This window comes from Oculina patagonica, chromosome 11, assembly GCF_052425735.1.
Source record: "Oculina patagonica isolate OP01 chromosome 11, crgOcupat, whole genome shotgun sequence".
Taxonomy (NCBI): Eukaryota; Metazoa; Cnidaria; class Anthozoa; order Scleractinia; family Oculinidae; genus Oculina; species Oculina patagonica.
Window position 1 is genome coordinate 13,278,779 of NC_135768.1, and position 24,128 is coordinate 13,302,906.

At 38.5% G+C, this 24,128-nt stretch overlaps 2 protein-coding genes across 2 annotated transcripts in view; both read right to left on the reverse strand.

The window, feature by feature from the left end:
- Positions 1 to 10,228, reverse strand: part of LOC144630296 (uncharacterized) — a 50,369-nt gene extending 40,141 nt beyond the window's left edge. The window contains exons 1-7 of the mRNA XM_078488627.1: positions 10,142 to 10,228; positions 9,027 to 9,310; positions 7,948 to 8,080; positions 5,962 to 6,254; positions 2,216 to 2,354; positions 956 to 1,369; positions 264 to 368 (exon numbers count right to left, since the gene is read on the reverse strand). Of these exons, the coding sequence (XP_078344753.1) occupies positions 264 to 368; positions 956 to 1,369; positions 2,216 to 2,354; positions 5,962 to 6,254; positions 7,948 to 8,080; positions 9,027 to 9,287 (1,345 nt within the window). The 5' untranslated portion in view covers positions 9,288 to 9,310; positions 10,142 to 10,228. The remainder of the gene's footprint in view (positions 1 to 263; positions 369 to 955; positions 1,370 to 2,215; positions 2,355 to 5,961; positions 6,255 to 7,947; positions 8,081 to 9,026; positions 9,311 to 10,141) is intronic.
- LOC144629642 (uncharacterized) lies at positions 10,116 to 23,480 on the reverse strand. Its single transcript, XM_078487873.1, has 8 exons — positions 23,367 to 23,480; positions 21,327 to 21,384; positions 20,214 to 20,843; positions 19,441 to 19,672; positions 16,421 to 16,809; positions 14,627 to 14,848; positions 13,294 to 13,527; positions 10,116 to 10,474 (listed from the first exon to the last, which is right to left on the reverse strand). Exons 1-8 carry the CDS (start codon positions 23,394 to 23,396, stop codon positions 10,116 to 10,118), a joined length of 2,154 nt encoding a protein of 717 aa, XP_078343999.1. The 5' UTR covers positions 23,397 to 23,480.
- Positions 23,481 to 24,128: the final 648 nt, after the last annotated feature.

Here is a 24,128-nt window from a genome sequence, read left to right on the forward strand (position 1 = left end):
AGTAAAAAACAAAAACAAACAGAATTAACTTAAGTTTAATGACGTGGCCCCTTTAATATCAGTTTTGATATTTTAAAAGGTATATTAGTGTTTTAAATTAAAATACGATTTTGATTATCAGACACCTAGGCTTATGAGAATAAAGAGAACTGACAACTTGAGTTATGTCTTGATTTGCCACCAGATTCTTGAAACTCTTATTTGAATAAAAGTAAAGCGAAATGTAATGAGAGTCAGCATTTTAATCTCGGGATTTGACTTACCTCTCGTATAACAAGGTCCTGTGTCATTAGTGTTAGTACAGTTTGCTTGTGACTGCCAATCAAAATCCATTGATGGTTGGTCGTACGACCAGATTCTGTTTGCGTCTAAGATGATAAAAAAGCATAAATGGTCACGAGGCTTTGCAGCAAAAATATTGCAGATAACACCGACAAAAGTTTGCTTTTTTAACTAAATAATAGCGTATAGGAAAATTGAAAATATAAATGTAAGTAGTATAATTGTTACTCCAGAATGCGTACAAGATTCAGACCGCAAAGTTCGAAAACCTTTGTCAACTGAAAGCAAAAATAAACCTGTTTCCTTTGTTGTCTGATGGTGTGATTGTTGTACATTCACCTTATGCTGTTATTTCGACTGATTTTAACGTTCATTCTTTATGTTTCCATATTATCAACGGGAACTGGGGGCCTCCCAGGGGTTTTAGGGAACATGGGCATAAAATAATTGGGAACAAGGGAGCAAAATGAAAATAACGCTGTGAACACGGGAACAAAAGCTGTGTTTCTGATATTTTAGGGAACAGTGATCACAAAAATCGACAAAACTGGGTTTTAGTCTAAGCGTATCAAGAAAATTGTCACATTCAGATCGAAACGATGACAGTAACAGTGTCGATTTCAAATTTCACAACATCAGTTAATACCCCATTTGTTTAGTGATATTCAAGCACCTGATAGGCTTAATTCCTCCTTGACAACTGCTTCTGACAACACGGCGTACCAGAACACGAGATCGCACATTTGAAAAGTAAGTGGACTGAAATCAGTGATACTAAAAGAAGGAGCATCGCCAATCTGTACTGTATCAAACTCATCGCTTCTTCCGGTCAGCGCAAAGTTCACTTCCTCTTTAACAAGTCTCCCATCCTGGTAGTACTTTAGTCCCCAGACCGCGCTCCAAGTGATGGCCACGTGAAACCAACCAAAAGGAACATCAGGAAGCAACATGGACCATTGCTTTGATGATGTTGCAAACGTCAGGTGGTGTGACGATGTGTTCTGCAGCGCGTCATAAGTATGATAGAGGGCGAAGCCTTTTGTGGCTGATTTCTCACCGCCAGATGCTATAATGTAGTCGGTTTGCTCTTAAAGGAAACAAAGTTGCGTGAAAACATTAGAGTTTAAATTTAGGCAGGAGGAAGGGAGTGGAAAGGAGTCGAGGAGGAGGAAAGGAGTCACCATATTAACTCAATTTTGCTGGCTTGCTTCAGCTGAATGATCTTTACCTTCTCCTAAGTGATTATTACCATTTTTTATAATTGTTCTCTACATCTTTGTAATAGCATGGGAATTTTGCTAACAAGTACTTCAGAAGAGTACAAAAATAAAAAATAGGGCTGCTTTTGCAAAAAGTAAAGCCGGTGTTTACCTGTGTGGGCATTTTTACTCATTTTAACATAAAAGTTCTTGAATACTTCTTTTCTATTAAACATCCTAACACCCACTCGTATAAAGAGGCTCAAGGGAGTTATTGCGCTCTGTAGTAATTAGCGCGTTGGAATTTGATTATTAGTTTGCGCAAATTAAATTCTCGAGGTACGCTTAAGACTTTTTCTTTATTTAGATGTCAGATCGGCCGTGCAATGATTTTTTAATGTTTTATTTCTTTTGGAGATTTCTTGTATTTTTATGTATTTTAATACTGACAGGACCCCCTTTGATACCAATGCTTATTACACTAACGGGGCCATCCTGTATAAATATTATCATACTATTAGAAATAATTTATTATTAGAAAAGCGTTATTATTAAAGTTATTATTAGAAAAGCTATTCTTAAGTCCGAGTTTGTTCCTGGCAGTAAAAATGTCTTTTTTTCATTATCAACCTTGACTTTCAGCCAATTGGATACGTAATTCAAATCTAAAATGTATTTAATTATTTGCAATATATTTCATTACTTGGTAAATTTCTTCATGAAAACTGGCCTACCTCCTTTTAAACTGTATATTTTTAAGTTCATACAACAGAATGAGGAGCAGTCCTGTGGCAAAACTCTGAGGTATCGAGTTCTCAATGGTGGTAGGAATGAATGCCTAACCCAATTAAAATTCCAGTTTCCGTACAGTTTCTGCAATGAATAAAAGACGTGATAAGTGAGCTTTTAAATCGTATTCTTAGTTTGCACGTGACTTCAGCGTTGCCACGTTAGCGAACAAGAGCAAAAAAATCCTAATTTCCTTCTTTTGATTGTTCCACCAACATGGCCGCCCGGCCTGTGTCATCTAGAGATTGCCTGTAAACAGAAGTATATTATCTAGAAGTCCACATCTGGCATTGGGGCCCGGGGGGGAGGGGTACTCCCTATAATGGCCTATACGGGGAGGCTCCGCCCGAAAGGGGTACCTTTTTCAGGCTTCAGGTATATAAAAGGGTAGGGATTTCACAATATTAGGTATATGAAAGGGTATAGAAATCTGATATTTAGGTTTTTCAAAGCGCCTTTAATTAAAAAATTTCGAACAGATGCAATTCAAGCTAATTCATGGCTGTAATATTTCAATTTATTAAGCGCTACATGAAAATGACAAGAAAACGTCTTGATCTAAGTCTATGCCATGTCTTTCAGGTATATGAAAAGGGTACCTTTTTTAAGTGAAAGGTATACGAAAGGGGTACAATTTCTGTCAAAAATGGTATATAAAAGGGTAAGGGGTTAGAGCTCGGGGCGGAGCCTCCCCGTACAAATCTTTTTTGAGTACCCCCCCCGGGCATTGGGGCGCGTGCTATCGGATTCGCGTGTGTGCTATTTTTAGAACATCCTTGCGCGCGAGACGCGCGAGACGCTCGAGAAAATGCCGTGTGACCTTGCCAACAAACATTTCACTCAGAAAACAAATTAAAACTAAAAAATAATTCAAAAAATACTCCGAAATAAAGGCAAATCATCAACCTAATTTTATGAGGTCTGTGATGGTTAAACATCCAATATTACTGTATAAGATGGAAAAAAGTTGCTTTCCGTTTTCAGTGATAAACTCCCTAAATTTAATATTACACAGGCAATTTGTGCGCGCTCGAAGGACGAACAAAAACCATAGGAAACGCAACCTTTGGTAGAATAAAATGTTCTTTTTTTGGTTCAAAAGTATGTGTCGCTTTGCTGAACGTCTTTACATCTACAACATTATAGTGTCTTGCTCCTGAGCTACAAAAACAACCACGACTCGAAGATTGTTTGGAGTTACTCGTTTTCTGAATTTCGATAAATTGCTAACTGAAAATTGTTTGGGAATATTTTCGGAAAGTGAGCGATACAACAATTGAAAACACATTATTTTCATTGGCCATTCGTTTTAACTCTTACGTTTTGACAGCCGTAGTAGTCTTAAATAGTTATTTCAACCGTCTGTTGAAATTTGAAGTTTGTAGACAAGTGTAAAGGCAACCCGTCGCCGGTTTCCATAGACGAGCTCACAAAACAAACATGAGGAATTTTAGTATTTAGTATTAAACGAGAGAGTTATAAACAATAAGTACCTAAAACTATCATTTGGAAAGTATGCCTGTTAAGTTTCGTCGTATTTAATTACTGAACAAGTCAACAAATAAAAAAATATGATTTATATATTTGCGGTGCCGGCAGCAAAACATACACAATTCGACAAGAAATAAACTAGTTTCATGCACACTTTAAGTATATTCGAAAAGCATGAATGAAATCATATAATTGTTCAGCGAATTTAACTCGCATTTTCATGTATATATAACATTACCTTAAAGTTCTCAGATTTACTCCTCGAAAAGAACTCCATTTTCCGAATCCGAAAGGCAGGGCATCAAGCTTACATTCATATCTAAAATGCGGTACTCGGACTTCCTTTGCAGTTGTTTGAGTTCAGGTTAAGAAATTATGCTTTCACCGCTCTGCACGCATAAGGTTTAAAAAGCCCCCTTTAGAACCACAAAAATAGTCACTAAAGTCTTTATTTTTCTTGTCTTGCCGTCCTGTCCTCATACTTCGAAAAAGGGCTTGATCGTGAAGCAGAAAGTTGTTGTCACATGAATCAAACTGGTGTACTTTGTACATAGTCGTCGCGCTCGATTTTAACCGGTTCAAGGTCAGTCGGACTTTTTTCCAAAATAGCAATAAACCAGTGCAGTTTGCCAAGATGTAAAGAGATATCTTCAATATGTATAATCGCTGTCTTTTTTTCTTGAGTTCCATTCATCTGAAGTGTCTTTACATTTTGAATTTGAGCCGAAGTAGTCAGTTTCTTTTTCGCTCGCTGCCATCTCTACTCTGATCTGACTCCAAAGCACAACACATTCTACTGGATGCTCCGATTTTTTCAGCAAATTCAATGCTGCCGTCATTGACAGAAGAGGAGACCAGAAATTCGTATCCGGTAGGTTTAAATCCTCACTAAATGCACGTTTTGATAAACAACAACTTGAACAGTAAGAAATTTCGTGGTGCCGTTCGCTTGTTTACAGCAGTTCGGCTCTTCTTGTTCAATTTCAAAAATTTGTTCAACCAATCAAAGGCGCGCTGTAAAAAATACTTTCATGCGATTGGTTACTAGTTCGCGGCAAAAGCCGTCTACGTCATTTCCTCGCGCGTCTCGCGCGCGAGGCCTGTTCTAAAAATAACCCTACACGCAAATCTGATAGCACAATACCCATTACTAGAGATGTGGACTTCTAGATTATGTACTTCTGCTGTAAACCATCAATTCGTCGACGCTATTCTCCACTGCATTAGTGCAAAATTGAAGGCAAACCAGTAGTACAAGGGAGTATAAGGGAGCGAGTAGGATAAGTAGTTAATAAAGGACACCTTATGCTACTTATTAGAGAGAGGGGGAGGGGGTCAGGGGGGTTCTTATATTAAACTATATCCGGCTTTTAGAAAAAGACGTTTGGATGCAGAGGACCACGTGACGAAGAATAAAACGGCGTGGCTTGTCTGTTGCCGGATCTCTTGGTCAAGAAATACTTGTACCAGACGTCACTTTATGTGTATCACACTTATAGAGGTCTTTAGAGTAACGTATGTTACGAGCATTTATTGACCAAATTGATTGCAAGGTCTGGAGCTACAGCGGAAGGGCAAAATTTATTGGTCAATATTTCAACTATCAGAGCTAGTCTTCTTCAGGGCCATTGCTATAATATACTGTTTATGGCCAGTTTATAGCACTGCCCCTGAAGAAGACTTGTTCAGCTAGTTGAAGTATTTGCCAATAAATTTTGCCCTTCTGCGGTAGTACCAGTCTTGCATCAATTCTGTTAGTCTCATATGAAGAAATAAAGTGGCCTTTTTTTATTTTTTTTTTAGCGCTGATAAGAAACTGACACATTTCCAAAAATAGTAACTATAAAAAGGAACCGTGTTGGAATTGTCGTGATCTGTGCCTCTTGGAAAGGACGTGGTGACTTAATAAAGAGGGGGGTCTTGCTAAAAATGAACTGCCATGGGGAGGGAAGGGGTGGGGCTTGAAAGTTGGGTATGTGATTTTCTTGCGTAACTTGTTCTCCAAGGTCTGATTTGGATTTATGCTTTTTTACTGGTACCTTTAAGCTTCTGGTTCTGTATGCTCTAGCGTGGCTTGCGTGCGCTTGTGGTCACGTGGTAATGAACAAATGAGATAAAAATATATATTAAGCATTTAACAAATAAGTCTGAAGTTTGGCGAAGAGTTTTTTGGCGAAAAACACACTTGAAAACAGCTTACCAGTCTCACTCCCCCTTGGGTGTAATCTTGCCATGTTGTTCCATCGAGGCTATATGCCAAGTAAAAGGATGTCACAGGGTTACCAGTCTTAGGCCCTCTAGTTAACAAAAATGCCAGCACTCTTTTCTGTGTTGTATCAATTTGAAGCCATGTCGAAGAGCCCGAGCCACACCAAGCTGCATAGCATTTTTGACCAGCTGCTACATTTGCCAAAGAAGGAGTACTCATACATTTCCAAGAAATAGCTGTAAAGCTGCTGTCCGGAATGACTGCAGAATCGTCAACTCCAAGATCTAACAAAACCAAGATATGTTAATAGAGCATTGGAGACAGAGGCGTCCACATGATTCGATCCCATAGACCCAATGCAAATATGGCCGCCGTCATTTGTTTGCCCGCAGAAGAAGTCAAAGGAATTTAACTACTTTACCTGTTAAGATCAAGAAAAATTTAATTCTGTGTGGACTTTAAAGGCTATGCTCCTAACTAATGAGAAGTTACAGGGGCATTTTTATTCCCGAAACATGAAAACAAAACAAACCAATACAAAACATGCTCTGACGCCATGTCGAGTGACGTCATCAGTTATCAACATAAAGCTATTCAATCAATAAAATTATCTTCTTAAAGGCTTAAAATCTGAATTGAAAAAATAGCCATTTAAATTGATACAACTTTTAGAAACAAAAGTCAAGCAGTTGATATTGGAAGAACAGCATAGTTTCGGCGGGACACTGAAATTTCTTTTGTTTTTTATAATATGAGAAATATTTGTCATGGCGAGCAACGGTTTTTGGTGGAGTAGTCCCCTACTCGTACTCTTTCACGTGATATATTAGGTGGAATGACATTAGAAACTTTGCACATTTTTGTAACGTCAGCAAATATTTAACAATTATTCGCCGAAGGCGAAGTGATTATTCAACAATAATCACTGAGCCTGAAGCGAATAATTGTTTTAGTATAATTTTCAGAGGTGAATATCAAGAACTGCAAAATAACAAAAGAAAACACGAAAACAACAAACACAAGTGCTCGCTTGCATACGTGTAAACCAGTTTAATTCATCGATTGAAATCGTAATTTATACACTCACGTTTTAGCAATAAAACAGAACAAAACAAACACTACGAAAAAGATAGATATCTGGTACTTTTGTTTAATCGTTGTCCTCTCGAAATGACTAGCTCCGGTGAGAAAAGAACTAAATAATGTTTTGACAGTCGATCTGGCTGAGTACATGACCGCTAGCCATCTCCAAAACCACCGTGTTTACGATCAATTCTAATGCCTTGAAAACCACCTCTTGATAATATTTTCGGTCCAAAATTCCTGGTAGTTAATTTGCAAAATTCCCAATGTTTTAAATATCCAGGACTTGGAATGATTTCTTTTAAATAAGAGAAATTTTCATTCAGCATATGCCGCCATGTTCACTGGCCTAGATGGCAAACGTGGCATGGCTTAGTAGCCAAACCTTGAGAGGCTATATTCACCGCCTAGCGCGGTGAATACTGCGACATAGTCCGAGCTTCTCGACCAATCAGAATTGAATTCACCTCTGCAAATTATACTAAAACGTCATATTGTGACATTTTTATAGTTTGTTACAAAAAGGCCTTCTGCATGATTACGTCACATGCTCAAACTTACTCCCAAGCCTCGTTGACGCGAAGTTATTTTCAAACCTCTGGTACTTACTGTTTTTACGTTGGTACTCTTTTCATGCTTGTTGCTTTGGAAATTCGCTCATGATAAAATTTTCTTTAGTTTGCACTCCGAAAGTGATACTTGGAGTGAAATTACCTAGTCCGAAGTCAACATCCGTAATGGTTATTGAAATGATAAAGACGAAAATGCAAGGCAATGTGAAAATTCAAGTAGCAGCATGAAATTTAGGATTTTTCTCCAGTTTGGAACCTGAGCAACCTTGGAAGTGAAAGTGTAAATTAATGGTGCTTTAAAAAGAACCTTAAATAAAGGTACCTGTTAGAACACCACTCTGTTCCTTGAAGAGTCGGACGCGCATACATATCTCGCTATGCCAAGTTTTGGGATGCAACTGAACATATCTGACGGGTGGGATATCAACCATCGCAGGATTTTGCCCGTCAAGCTCCTGATAAGATGAATACATAAATCTAAGAACATTTTTTAATAATTATTTTGCATATTTTATTAGCAATACAGATAACTGTGACCTTTCCCTTATAACCGCATTTAGCAATTTTCAAAGTACAAATAAAAAAGCATAACCATGACCGATATTAATGGGTACGACATTTTATTGCCTCCGTTTTCTCTTTGGTGTAAGAATGGTTTAACAAGACGTATCGGAAATTGGAGAAAGTTTTTGATCAGCAGTCATGGAAAGATATGGAATTCACAACCTACAACTATTTAAGTGCAAAAACTGCATTGGTCTTTAAGAAAAGCTTTGGCGTGAGACTTTAGTTACTTGCAAAATTGAGTGAACTGGACGGTTTGAAGGGAGTTCACAGCTGTAATACAAGTGTAACATGCTTGCTTTTAATCGTTTCTAGATCGATATCTAGTTTTATTGTGTCCTTAAATTTCTTACTATATATTTAAAGGTTATTTATGTTTATTTACGTTGAGGGCCACCACAATTAACGCATGGATAAGAATGGCCCTGGACTCTGGATCGATCGGTCCGGTTTCGAACCCTGGCCAAGGCTCCGCGTTGTGTTCTTTTGCAAGAGACTTTACTCTCATAGTGCCTCTCCTCACCCAGGTGTATAAATGGGTATCAACCTTACTGCTGGGGGTGACCCTGCGATGGACTAGCATCCCATCCAGGGGGGAGTAGAAATACTCCTAGCCGCTTAATGCTACAGAAACCGGGATAAGCTCCGACCTGATGAGCCACTTGGCTCGACACCAGGCTTTACCTTTTTTTTCATTTGGCGGTAGGACAATAGAACGCCTCAGATTCAAGTGACAGGCGCCGCAGGTTGAGAGTTGCAGGCGGAATCATTTTAATAGTGTGCATGCTCCTGAACGTCAAACAGACACTCGTGTTACCCAACAAAATAAACCAGTACCTGGCTATTGTTATAATACGTCCATGATTCTTCAGTGTCGTTTCGGTAAGAGACTTTGTAGGTGAGGACATAGGCATTGTCATTGTTTGTTTTCACCAGCTCTATCTTATTGACACTGTGTGATGTTCCCAAGTCAATAGCCAACCACGTGGAAGAATAATCATTATTGGTACACCATGGATAATGGCTAGAAGGGCGAGCACGATAAGGGGCATAGTCTGTGTTCTTGTATGTGCCACTTGCAGAGAACTTCAGCTGCATATGGCCCACAAGGTAAGTGTTAACTAAATGATGAATGAGAAAAGAAGTTGTCCAGTAGTTGCAAATTAGCATCTCTAAAACAAGACAGTCTCTTTAACAATTACGTTATTGTTACTTATTTTCGCGGGAACTTAATTTCGCGAAAATGGAACGGGCATATTTCGCGGGACTTAATTTTCGCGATTTGGCCAAAAAATGTAGTTAAACATAAAAAATACAATAAAAAACGTTAAAGATAAATTTTTGCGGGTCTTTTCCAGTCAAGTGACTTGTCAAATATGGCCGTATTTTGAAACTTTTGAAGGACTCTTCAATAGAACAAAGTTGTGCAAAACTCTTACTGCAGGAGGTTTTATTTCCAAACGTTGACGGTCACAAATCTTTCTTAGCAACAAATTGGTAGTTAAGAAGAAAATCGCGAAAATTAAGTCCCGCAAAAATAAGTAACAACAAGATAGACTACGAGGCGGAATTTTTTATGAGCGACTACTCAACTGGGCGTTAGCCGTAAAAAAGCCAAAATATTAACCGTTAACCGTAATGCCACACCCCCATTGAGACCCTCTTAGTTGTACTGTATTGCGTTACCTTCGTATATTGTATTGCGTTACATAGCGTTACTATTGTAAGGACATTAAATTTGCTATTACTCAATCCTATTGTAAAATTACTTTTCGTAGTACACTTATTACGAGGTTCGTGTAGAGAATACACTATCTTGATTATTGATTAAATTTCAGGTAAATTAGAGCAATGAAAGGAGACACTTGATATATGACTACGCTGCATTAGTAAAAAGCGCGCGACTAAATTATTTCCAGTTCTTACCTATACAACTATCAATGATAACTTACCGGTATAGTAAAACACTTCTATCTCATCTGGAATGAACCTGTAACTTCCCGCTAAAAACTTTCTAGCATCCAATCTACCTGCATCAAATGATATATTGGGAAGCTCGTACGCATGCCCAAGATCGCTGAATGATACCGGCGATTGATCAGCATTGTTTCCAATGTAGAGATCATTCTCTCCAAAAACGGGGCCTGATTGGGGATCTTGTCTCAACGCCTTGCTAGTTTTATCAGGTTTTAAAGCAAGTTTAACAGGTCCAAGGCCAGCAGAGTTTTCAATGCTAAATAAAAAAGATCTTGAGCTCCACAAATCTTGTTGCTGCGCGGAGGTTCCTGTCGTTTTAAAGTGGATAGCAAATTCAGATAACATTTTGGCGTGCAAGAAAGTGTTTCCCATAGTGTAACAAACTAGGAACTGTTTAATGGAGGAGTCTGTGTGTTTGGGGGGCTGGAATGGGTATTCACCACCTCAATATTTTGAATTTTGTACGTTAATGATCTTTCTAATAGCTTAAATGTATCTCGTTGGAGCATCTAATGCGATAGCGGAAAGCAACACGTTTTAAAGATAAAGCAAAATTTAAAGAGCAAGGCGTTGCTTACCATTTACAAGGAAAAACCGGAAGTAACGGTTGAAAATTCAAATGGTTCGCGTCATTCCGGTCCATTTGGAATGTTTTGTGAATTATGGGCCACTGGTTTGGGCGATAGACTTGTTAACAAGGAAAACAATTCCAATAAAATAAGGCCTACTCTGGGACCCAAAATCGCCTAAAGTCGCCCAAAGTTGCTCTAAATTTTCTGTAACAATGCTTTATGGTGTACCATGATGATTCCCATGTACATGTATACCACAACTGTACTTAGGTCGGTCACCTAAAATTGCCTAAATGGTCACCTAAAATTGCCTAAAGTCGCTCAAAATCGCCCAAAGTCGCTTAAAGTCGCCCAAAATCGCCTTAAATCGCCCCAAATCGCCTAAAGTCGCTTTAAGTCGCCCAAAGTTACGGCGATTTTGGGTCCCAGAGTAGACCTAAAATAGCCGTGTGATAAATGGACACAAAAATATCTACAAAACATTCTAATAACACATGAATCTCAATTTTAAAATCAAATTCACAGTTAATACTCCAAAACTCTTACCATCTCCCCATCAATATGTCGTGTTACTATCGAGCTAGGGTGGACGTCCTTTGACATTACTTAAGCTCGGGCCAAACGAGGATGGGAGTTGGTGTTTTCGTCAACTCTCATCGACTATCACCAACTCGGACTAAACGAGAATGAGAGTCCGTCAAACTTTCATCGACTCTCATGAAAAAATTAAGCCCGTTCAAAGTCGATGAGAGCGCATGAGAGTCGATGAGAGTGCATGAGAGTTCCAGGCCAAACGAAAGCAAGAGTTTGAACTCTCATTAACTCTGATCCTTGTTTGGCCCGAGCTTTAAACTCCAGCCCGCTCCATGCAGCGTTGACTATCAAGTGATACTATTTTGTGATGCTCGCATGGCAAGTAAAAACGAACCCCGAACGTAAATTTTGATGAAGAAATCTTTCACGCGGGCGCAAATCGTAACAATGTTGGTGTCCAGCAAAGGGCACATTTTCTTCCAGTAAAACCCTGTCTTCTTTTCCAGGAAAAGCTATTCTCGCAAAAATAGTATGTGATCAGTATGTTTGAAACCGTGTAATTAAACCGTAGCAGCGGGCTGACTTTTAATCCTTGTTAACGAACGCCTACCCTTGATAATTAGCAATTATTGGATGAGGCTGAGTATGATATGAAGAATTATGCAGATCGAGGAGGGTGTTATCCTCCGAAGCCGACATACGAAAGCCGAATTCAATAATTGTTTTATTATTCATTCAAAATATTTCCAGAGCTCCAAATGCACAAAATGAATTTAATAGGGTTTTGACAGTAGGCAAAGTACACAAATACACAACAACGTTCGCTTTTAAATTTGATTTAAACTTCAAAAACTCGGTTACCTTCATTAAATTTCTTGTCCTTTATAATGTCGATATTTAGCACTTGCTTGAAGTGTCTATTGAAGCTAAATCTGATGACACAAAGCGATGTTTTCGAGTACAGGTTTCCGTCGTGCTTGCTTACTTCGACGTAAAATTTTCGTAAAACCGCTCCAAGTCCTCCGCTGTGGTTGGATCAGGGATCTCTTCCTCTTGAAGATACGCTTTCAAAATCGATCGACTCTCCTTCGTTGCTTTTTCCGTGTTTTGACCTTTCTTGTCTTCTAATAACTTTAAAATTTTACCTCTTCGTAATGCTCAAATCTAGCGGCCATTTTCGCGCTTTCAACCTGCTCGGCAGCAAAGCCGTTCAGTCGCGTCACGTCAGTGGTTCTTGGGAACGAGGTTGCGATCTGATAATCATCCTTGGGAACGAGGTTGCGATCCAATAATTTTGTTATTATACATTAGAATTACTTTGAAACATGTGATTGGTCGAGAGCATTCAGACAATATACAGTAGCATGTGAACTTGACATGATAACCCAATATCTGCAGCAGATATTGGGTTATCATGTCGAGTTCAAAGTCAGCCTAGTTTCCAAGCCCCTCGTCCGTGTAGTGCTGTCAAACTTTTGAAAATATGGCTGAGCGATTCGCCTCCGTTTCCGAAGAGGAATTGAAAGTTTTGATCGAGAACAAAGATTCTAAAAACACCAAGAGAACAACAAAAACAAGTGTAAAAATTCTGAATGATTATTTGAGGGAGGAGAACCTGGAGGAACCACACGATAAAACCGCTTTGGTCAATGTTCGGACGAAGTTTTACGACGGCGCTAGAAAAAGTGATGGCAGCTTGAAAACGTATAATAAAACAATTATTGAATTCGGTTTTCGCATGATATCGTGAATTATCAAAACCTCGTGTCTGTGTTATCTGCCTCAGCCTTCGGTTTCGGCAGATAACACAGACCTCGGTTTTGATAATTTACGATATCATGCTCAACCTCATCCAATAATTGCTTATTATTGGACGATTGAAAAATGACGTCAATCGTCCAATAATTGGAATTTCTTCCAAATTTGGTCGGCGCTAGCCGAATAGCTGGAATTAGCCGGGGATCGAAAGCCAATCAGAAACAGAGAAATATTTTGAATGAATAATAATTTAAGTTACTTACCTGCCCATCTCTGGTCGGAAAATCCGCCAAACACAAAGTTCCCAACTTTTACTAAGGTGACCGTGGCTCCATACTTATAACATTTCTCATGAAATGTTTGCGTTCCAAAACCATGATTTGAGGCTATGTAGCAACGATACCAACGGGCATTTGTTGGCAGGAAAGGTTCAAGCCACGTTTGTAAAGCTGCCTGGTACTTGCTGTTCAGTCCAAGAATTTGAGAAGGAAATGGCACTGCAGGAGATGATTTTAATTTGTAATTGGTAACGAGGTTTTGCAGATTCAGATTGACGACAACGCAGTTTTTAGTCTTTTTAAATATGTCAGAAAAAGAAAGCAAACTAACTAACAAACCTGACAAACAAAGAACAAATAAAATTAAGGGTTTTCAGTCTATTTGTGTTGAGAAACCTACTTCTCCCAATCTGAAACTAAGATTTTTTTGTACGAATTCTTTCCGGAAGTTTCAGTTGCTGAAAAATTTAGAACATTCTGAATAGAAATGTCGTGCTGCGTCGCTGACAAAGGACGAAGGCTCTCCAAATTTTCTACGTTTAATTTACCTTTGTAACAAACAAGTGAGATTTTCGCGGGTATCTTTCTTATTGAAAAGCCATATGGGAGCAAAACCCGTTAAATTCTGATTCGTGCGCGCGCAAAAAATAATAAGTTTTCCAAATCTCATTTCTTTGCATTTTTATCCCGTAGCAATTTCATCCAAGGGATGTCACCTCAATTTAATAATTAGTCAGCAAGCTCGAGGTTTCTATCGACTGATAGTTGCGAGGGGCGAATTGTATTAGCATGACCCATTTGCTGATCTATTAAACACAGAATATCGCTAGAAGTAATTTTTTGAAGGTTTTAATCAATATGATTTAGCGAAAACTGAGCGCGCGCTTAGAGAACCGTCTATTGATCATATGCATAACACACTGACCGTGTGTTAGGTAATCGCGCAATCTGATTGGCTACACAGGTGCCTTCTATTTGTTTAATAGACGGCAACTGTGTAGCCAATCAGATTGCGCGTTTTGCCAATAGTCAGCTGCTGGGTTATGCTGATCTATATTACACTCCTATAAATATCACAGCATGCCATGGCTGACAGAAACATTGCCTGCATGTGGCTCGGATTCTTTCTATGCCCATCTCGGGAGTGAAATGACGTCGCTATGGTCTTTATGAAGCAGAGCTTTCACTTAACATCAATCTCAATATGGACAAACGCTACTTGATCCTCTCTCATCCATCTGAAGCTCGGAAATCCCAATTATCAACACTCCCAAATATAACCGATTAGTTAAACAAGTGCTAGTGCCAGTCTCCTTACCGTTATAGTACATCCAAAAGCTTAAAGAAAGACCTGCGTTACAGATGTCTAAGTTACCCAGACACTCTCCTGTATAAGAACCCAAATTCACTGTTCCTTTAAGTGCTCGAGTAAGCACTCCAAGTGCCGTTCCTGCATTAGTCGTGACAACTCCTTGCCTGGAGGTAAGCCGTTCTTCAAGCTGGTTGCTAGAGACTTTCGTGAGTGGCCAGTCGTACTTAGCTAAATTTTAAACGAAAAAAAAAAAGAAAAGAAAAAAACGAGTGGATGCTCAACATCATGACATATCCCATGTCCAGAGCCCGTAGATTTTTATTCGGCGAGGCCTAGGCACAAGAATTACGATGGTTCTCTTGCCTAGTCCCCGCCGGCTAACAGACATGATGGGCTCTGGTAACAAGAATGATTGTATCCCTGATAGACAAAGTACACAGTCAATAGCAAACGTTTGAAGTTTGACTGTAATCTTAGAGGAAACCAAAGAGCATGATGTTTCCATGTGGTTTATTCTAACCTTAATTAATAGTTATTCTTGAGGTAAATAAACGATTTAAGTCAGATTTCAAGCATTCCCATACCAACACAAGCTTGGACCCATTTGTATTTAAAAATATTCTATTTAACAATTAGACTACAAGCCCGAGTATTCAATAAGCGAATAGAGTTGACTACTGCGCATAGAAAAAGAGGGCAGCCCAAAACATACAATTTTATGTACTTTTTAGCCAAAAATTAATGTAAAGGGCAACGGGCGGGCGATCGTGTCCTGTCCCGAATCACTCCACTTTTAAAAACACTGTGTTTATCTGTGTTATTTTGGAATAAAATTCCTGAAAGGTTTTTTTTCATACCTTCACCCGCAATTCATGTTACAAATTTAATTAAAGAATCGCAGGAAAACCTCTTACAGTTGGTTATTACGAGTTTCCTTCATTCGTGTGATTTTTGTACTTACTAAAAAAAAGTTTATCGGTTAGCCGAGTCAAATCTAAGCCCAGGTCAAGTCCGAATCCCAGTCAAGAGTACGAGTAACATATTGTGCTACCCTTACGGTTAAGAACTAACCATTGTCGAGCCAGCGCCTTTAAGCCAAGCGGAGTGCTATTCCAGTTATCTACAGTGTTAGTTAGGCCGACCAGTGTGATATCCAGGCTAACTGAAGTGCTATTATAAAGTTCTTAGCAATAGACCTCTTTATCTTCGTTTGTTTGTTGTCCCATTGTAGACCACGTGATGTTACCCTTTAGTGAGAATTTTTTCTTTCAATTTCAAACAAATTCTTGTGAAAATGAATGAATAGTTTTCAGATAGACGAATTGAAAAGAACAATTCTTTCGAGAGTATTACATGATCTACAATGGGAAATTTACATTCGTAGCTTAAGAGCCGGATTGCTGTATCTTTAATTGCGCGTCTCCATGTTCGAAATCACAAGGAGTTGGCGTATTCCGCTGTCAAAACAGTGGATTTTCTCCTAGTAATAATGATTAGGGATCGTTTATCTTTTATGGTATCCGTTCATACATTAGGGAACTTCAGATCGGAGAATACGAGTACGAGATTGAGTACAACTACGACTTTGCAAACCTAGTGCTTATGCCTTTTTTTATCACATTTCGCAAAAATCTTGTACCGATAGTCTCCTTTTCAACTGGTCAGGAACAGGGAAGAGTGAGGGCTCTGGGAACGTAACTGGATTAAAATTCGAAAGTCTTACTCGTACTCGATGTCGTATACATCCACAGTTGCACTGCGATCTGAAGGTCTCTATTAATTGATGAAAACAGGGCATACCTTCAGCGAAACATCTGACAAATGTGACTCTTGTAACATTACCACGAAGTGCTGCTTGCATCTCTGGCCATGGAACTAGTGTTCCTATTTGCACAGTGCAGTCTGAATATACGTCAAGTGTCTCTTGTTCAGTAAACATGTGTTCCCACATATTGAAATGCATGATATCGGCCTTCAAACTTTTTTCTTCGTTTATGGCCCCCAAAGTGTTTAGCGCTTGACCGAGGATTAGATGACCTTCAGGAAAAGGCTCCGAATGTTGAGTAGTTTGGTCATTTAATACAGTTTTGGTGTCCACATGAAAACGCAAAATACCATTTTTAACGTCCCATGCTAACACCATGTGATGCCACTTGGAATCGACAAAACTGTGTTCCGAGTAGATTTGCCTGTTGGCAAAAACAAAAAAAGATAGCTCGTACTTGTGTGCGCTTCTTAATGGGAATATTTCCTGACAGTATTACTAGTACAACTGGCAACAACTAGTTGTTCACAAATTCAATTCCTTTTGAAAAATTAACGATAAATGTTCATAAAGCACATATAACACATGCAGGCGTAATTTAATTAGGAAATGAAAACCGAGCAAGACATGTAGTTGAAATCCGTAGACTTACAACTGCTGTAATGTATATTTCTGGGTTTGAGTGCTGACCAGGGTCATTGTGGCAAGACACTTCTCTCATTATGAGAGTTGTGTCTTGCCCAAGAATAAACACAATGACCTTCTCACAGTGCATGCCTCCACCCAGGAGTATAAATTGGTGTTCTTGCAAACTTTCAAGGCATCCTGGTCTCGGGCCATCTGAATTAATAACTCAGATACTACGCGCGCTCTGATTATACCTAATCGTACCTTTTTGGTACGCTTCGGAAGCATATCAGGCGAGTTTGGTCGAGCCATGGTTCGTATTTTGGCGTGACGCAGTCGAGCCAAAATACCCATGGCGAGACCAAACGAGCCTGATATGCTACCGAAGCGTACCAAAAAGGTACGATTAGGTATTTACCGTACCCAAATTCAGCCAAAAATCCGGTTATATTTATCGCTCTGTTGAAGCCATGCTTGCAAGGTACGTACTTGTGTTGACTGACCTTGGTCTTCAAATCTTTTACCAAGTTCCTCTTCTGCCTTTTTCCCCACTTGTTTGTTTAGAGTTTCATTTTCTAAATTTTCTAAATCCAAATTAAGCGAAGAATTGGAAATTCTGACTCCATTTTTTCAGTCTGAATGTCTCATAGTCAGGTCGCTTAGCGCAATTTTTTGGAGAAATCGTTACACGGTTGATAAAAGCACCAAACTTTGCAGAATGATTCTTCAAAGACTATTAAATAATTTTATCCGTGGCTCCACCTGAATTTTTTTCTTGCAATTTGCAAAATTTGCTAAACATTTTGACCACGTACAAACTCTTAAGCGCACTGCTACCGCGCCATTTTGAATCGATGCAGTGAAAGTGGGACAGAAGGAAATATTTCTCTACTCCGTAAGAAAATTGCAGTTCTATGCTTAAATGTTGCAAATATATATATATAAATTGAAGACATTGTTGAAGTTTTCGCTAAAATATTAATTTTTAGATGCAGTATTCTAAAATGTTTATTATGGTAATTATATATGCGCTTGTAGTTTGTGGCCGCCTAGGGATGCAGAACTGAACATGCTTAAAGAAGCCTTAAAGAAACGAGATTACGCACAAATTTTGGCCAAGGCAGCTTCAATAATAGGAAAACACATTTTCAGCCATGAGGCATATAAATTTAATGGATTGTTTCCATAAAATAGTCAAGAAGCATTGAAAATTAAATTTTCAATGGAGACGGTTTGGGAAAGCAAGATAAGCACAAGTCCCAAGCAGCCTTACCGTTGGCCAGCCTATTGTCTACAGCACAAAGAATCAAAGGAATCAGATACAGAAACAAGGCACTCATACGACAGATACGAGCGTGAACCGCCTCTGCCTGTCTACACTGACTTCAACACACATAGACTGACGTGATGCAAGCGGATTATCCAGCACTTACACCAGCTGGTAATTTCTATTTACTATGCCAGGGTCACACTAACTTGCGATCTTTCTCCTCCCGCCGCAAAAAAAGAACGCCTCATCGCAAGTTAGGGTATCGAAAACTTTTATCACAAAATCTAATCGATCGCTTACGCAAGGACATTGCGGGACAGCTTTTATGAATATATGCAAATTAGCTAAAAACGTTACAGTTTAAATTTCAAGAAATAAGAAAATAATTCGGGTGGAGCCACGGATAAACTTAAATAAGGTATAGAAAGGAAGCCGCATGCAGAAATTGGTGCTTTTATCACGCGTGTCACGATTATTACGCTAACCGACCTGACTATCAGTACTCGTCCGCAAAAACATCGCGCAGTTGGCGAGCGCGCTCAAGTTTAGTTTTGGCGGGAAAGTTTTTCTCTTTTTACGACCGCTAAACACCGCTAAATTTAAATTACGAAGTTCTGTTTTATTGGTAAAACCTCTTTTCAATTCATCGTACAGTAACACTACTTAACTTCAAAGTGACCGTGATATGGTGGCATATCAGGTCAGTGACTTGATATCGTAGGATATCAGGACAGTAGATCACGCTTCTGATTGGCTACTTGCGAATTTGGGTACGGTAATTGGTCAAATTGGTCAAAAAAACCTATGTACTATTGTACCGGTAAACTCCCGCTTCCCGACATGGCCGTATCGCTACGCTCGACCACGCATAAGGACGCATAAGGAAGCTGAACACCGAAAATACTAAAACTGCAGTTAGGGATGGACATCAGAATGTAAAAATTTGTGCTTGACACTGCTGACTTGTTTTAACATTAGAAACAACGTTAATAAAACTTAAAAGACGTTTCGACCAAACAACTTTGGCCTTCATCGGTTTTCAAAAAGCCAACAGCTTTCTAACTGGTTCACAATTCTGAACCTTCTGAACCTACTTTATCTGAAAGGTGACTCTCAAGTCTGGTTATCACGTGACCTGTGCTCTTAAGCGCAGCTTACCTCGTGTCATTGTCTAGATGGATTTTGCAACGTCGATCTCCACTGTAGGTAAATTTTATTTTTCTTGCTTGCGGTATATTGACCATGGAAAACACCGCTGACCAGTGTTGAACCACAGATCCTCTCATCCACCACGAAACGGTTAAAGCCTCAAAGTTCAACACGACCGGGATCGAAGCAAAATCTTGAGACTGGGCGCCAGTGAAACTGAGGTAATAGTCCCAGGGTCTCTCTGAAACAACACGGCAATTAAACATTATTCCAAGAAGAGCTATAAAGTACAAAGTGCTGTGTCAATGGTGCCAAAGAGAACGTTTGAGAGCGGTCGGGCAAAAATACATTCTGAGAAAACAGGCGAGAAGTGTTCACATGATACTATCAAGGGTTCCGGATGTTATGAATTTTACAAGTGGGCTATTTACCAGTAAAACACTCGCGTTTATGCAATAAAAAGTAACATTTGACCCCCGGGGGATTTAAGCCTACGATCTCCGGGCGGATTAAATCACCGGGATGTCTTCATACCGACCGACCCCTCCATTTAAACTCATTTCTTTGTAAACATATGCCAGATAAACAGACGTCGCCTAAAAAATTCCACGTCACTTGTGGTCAAATCTCCTTTATGATAAATCTTCTTCAATAGTTTTTAACTCCAGACATTGCAGTGTCATATCTCTCCACCCCAGCACATAAATAGTTGCTCTGCCATGACAACACATTCTCATTACCAATCCACTCGAGCTACAGTCACAGCTAGTAATCCTGCTTACCTCTGAGAGTTCGTATTTTCATCGTTGTTCGTTTCAGGGGGTGTTCGGTGCTACCTTTCCAGGTATACCATGACATACCCAACTCTGGTGAAGCTACATAATGACCATTTAAAAATGCCAATCCACACTTTTTGTACCACCACCCTCCTCCTTTCGACTCAGAACAATGCCATACGGGATGTATGTCATTATCCTGATCAATGGTGCTAAATGGCAGGTCGTTGTGAGGCACAAGTGAATCCCCAGCTGTCCCAGAATATCCACCCACAAAAAGTTTGTATTTTTCAATTTCAGAGTTAACTGAAAACTCTTTGTAGGACGCATGTGCTTTTTCTCCATTAAAGTCTTCAATTTCTACCAGGAGCTGTTGATTCATCGACGAAAGTCGATGTATCTTTTCATTTCCAAGCCAGAATTCGGTGGACAGATTGCCAAATCCGTCTTTATATTCAATCCAGTTTTTATTAGCATAGTCAACAATGCCATTTGAGCGCTTTTGAAGCACAAGCCATCCACCGCCATTTGTTTCTTGATCACAAAGAACTTGGAAGGCTCCATTACCATCTGGGTCAACGTTATACAAACCAGACGAGTTGAATCCTCGGTGTAGTAAGTCGAGACAGTCTCGCCCTGAGAAACACAATTGAAAATCAAGTCTTTTATCACAAATTGTGAGAAACCTAACTCTCCGTCCCATTGCATGTGAAAGGAAAAGGGAAGAGCACCGAAAAGAAAAATTATAAATTGAAATACGATGACACAAAAGTTAATTATCTTATTTATTGTGGTTTTCCTTCATTATTCTGAATTCAAAGGAATTGGGCTACATTTTGCCAGAAGGTCTCAAGCCAAACTTGATCCAAGGACATCAGGTTAAAAACTCGGTGCCTTCCCGCATGAAACTTCATAACCTCCTTCCGCAGAGAAGTCTAGCAAGGTCCATTACGATTCAAGGTGCTTTCAGGCATCTGACCTTAGGACATATAACAAGACTTTACGGTACGAATGATACATATTACAGCGAGTTTCTAATGAGGTCACTATTGTACCACTTAATATAGACATTGTTATAATTAAACAAAGAGGTAAAGAAAACAAACAAAAATGTCTCACCTACAAAACTTGAGTTTGCCTCGACCACATTTTCTTGGGCGGAAAAATAAAGGACGACCTATTTGATAATTCAGTGACAGATCGTAATTGTAGTTAGTAAATAAACAACTGTTGTACCAATAAACTACACAGAAACAAGGAAATTTCGAGCTGCCTTTTACTGTGTTTCAAAGTGAGGCCTACTGCAAAACCTTTCATATAAGTTTTCATCACAACCATTTTACATATGAAAGAATTCGCATCAGGATTTGTCTTGAGACAGAGGAAAAGAAAAAAATTCCACTAAGGAAGAGTCTGGAGCGCAGTTCTCGTTTCTTCCAACATTCCATAATTCACATTTCGTGTTTTTCGTTTGTAGCCCCTTAAATTGTTTGTTTTGCAAACCTAAATATCGGGCAAATGTTTATATGTTGATCAGTATATTCAACTGTTTGTTTTTCTTTTTCTTACAGTGAGGAACATTCTCTGCCGTTCTTAAGTGTTTTATTGATCCAGGTTTTGAAAGATCTAGCATTCCACATCGGTTTGTCGTCATGGTTTTGCTTTCTTGGAGTTTTTGAAGTACGAAACCTTATTTTGGCTACCATACAGATAAATAGAGATCAACTTATAAAATGTCATTACAACATTCAAAGTCAGTCAGGTCAGTGGCGAGAATAAAGATATCAGTAACCTTTTTCACAACTTATACAAAAAGACTGAAAAAATTTCAAAAAAGTTGTAAATAATATTTCTGCGTTTATTACCCCCACGAGACATGATTTATTAAATGCAATTATCAGAAGTTAACTTTAGTTTTTATATTGATTTAAAGTACCCAAATGTTTAAAGAAAGAGATTCAATAAATCTTTTTCGAAGCATACTTAGTGTACAGTATAAAATTCAACTTTTCCGATTTTCTAAAAAAATGTCCAGTATTACGAAAGCCGGTAGTATAATATGTAAACATTGCACTCTGTTTGCAAAATGCTTTCTTTGTCTTTTTCCCTTAGTATCCCGAAATAAATTATTTAATCAAAGGATAAAATTATCGAGATTATTTCTTTTCGCAAATATTAAACACTACTAAATGCGGATCATCGTATTTTCTATAAGGATAGTAAAAAGCTCAAGTAAGTTGGATGAAATGGAAATTTTTTTAGACAACTTCTATTATTCCATGTTGTTTTAACTGATTGCTTTCTGTTTTTTAAATAAATAATACGGCATATAAAAAATATCCTTTTAAAGCTATTTTCTTTTAAAAATCGTATTGTCAGCGATTTAGAGGCCGAAAATAAATAACCCATAATCATACGGAGACTAGATGTAAGATGCACAAATTTAGGCTTCTTCAAATGTATGAGCTAAGGCTGTTGTAATTTGTTTTTATCGCATTTTGCTCCGAAAATGACTTCCAAATTATAAAACAGTAGGGAGCACGGACATAACTGAATAAAGAGGTTCATTCTGCATGAAGAATACAAAATGTTCTTCACGAATATCTCCAAAAACGTTTTAGTCCAGCTTGGAGTATTATCATAACTACGTGTCTACAAGTTTCCTTTATTTCTATAAATGTATTTTGTTTATTCTTCAAAAAACAAAATTTCGTCACTAAGACCGACATTCACTACACGGTTCAAATGTTTAACAATAGTTTTTTTCATTCAAAAAAATGTATGTCCAAAAACCCCTTTAAACTTGAACTTAAGAGTTTTTTTCTAACTGATCTCAATCATGTTATTGCTCAATCACTGGTAATGCTAATTGTTTAACTTTAAACCCGAATACAAAACTGCAATCTAAGACAATTTTTTTGAAACACAATAAACCAAAATTTAAGCTTCTCACAAAAACTGTTATTTTCTGCTTTTTAAAACACCGAGTAAAAGCTTAAAGGTCGTGCAAAAGTTCTAACCTAATCCATTTGGCAATTCGAAGCGTTTAACTTCACAACGCAATGTAAGGCATATATATTAACTAAATCAAAACTGACGTCGTATGAAGAAAGACGATAAACGTTGTAATTTCTAATAGTACATCTCCATGATTCTTACCAAATAGGCGATGCATCTACCAATAGCCATGATGGACTCACATTACTGATGCATTCCACCATTTAGATGCATTTCTTTGCTGTATTTAGATTAAAGAAAGATAAAGATGTCTTGTGTGATGTTGCCGAGCGCTTCTGGTGTAAGAAAAAACAACATGCTGTGCGTCAAAAAGATTTTGTTTAATTCACATGTTGTGAAGATTATTCAGTTAGTGGGTTGTTATGTTAAACTTTAATCATCTTAACGGTCACCAGAAGGTTCTCGATATTCTTAACCATGCAATAAAAGATCCCGGCGAACTAGAATGTACGACTGAATTACGGCTGTGAAGAGTTACGTTTAACCAAATTTACGCTCGTTGCAAACATTTCAAGAGAGAAATGCAACCTGTATCAGTCGCACTTTGCATTGTGCTAATGACAGCTGGCTTTAAAGTTACAAAGCTTATTCATGCTACCAATTCGCCATGAACATAAGTGGTTTGGTTTGGAGGACTGGATCGTAATGTCATGATCCATCTTCACCATTTGAACTTTCTAGCAAGCCATTCACCTTGGAACATTGAAGGACAACCTGCTATAAGCGTGGCAACATAGAACAACTAAATGTAGGTGCATGCTATTTTTTAAATCTTGGCGTTTTCTTGATTTGCAGTACAGTGCCCCCAATTACACTGGCTGGTATTCCTGTAGTGTTTTAAAAGTCATCAACATGGCAGCCGTAAGTCAATAATGGTGCATTTTTAGGCGGTGACGCCTATAT

Bases quoted from the DNA above. Each gene is read 5' to 3' on its own strand.
- LOC144629642 (XM_078487873.1), bottom strand. From the start codon at position 23,396: ATGGCTATTGGTAGATGCATCGCCTATTTG. The intron at 21,385-23,366 runs GTAAGAATCATG...ATTATCAAATAG, and splicing joins GTAGATGCATCGCCTATTTG to GTCGTCCTTTATTTTTCCGC. The intron at 13,528-14,626 runs GTAAGGAGACTG...CATCTCCTGCAG, and splicing joins CTTTTGGATGTACTATAACG to TGCCATTTCCTTCTCAAATT.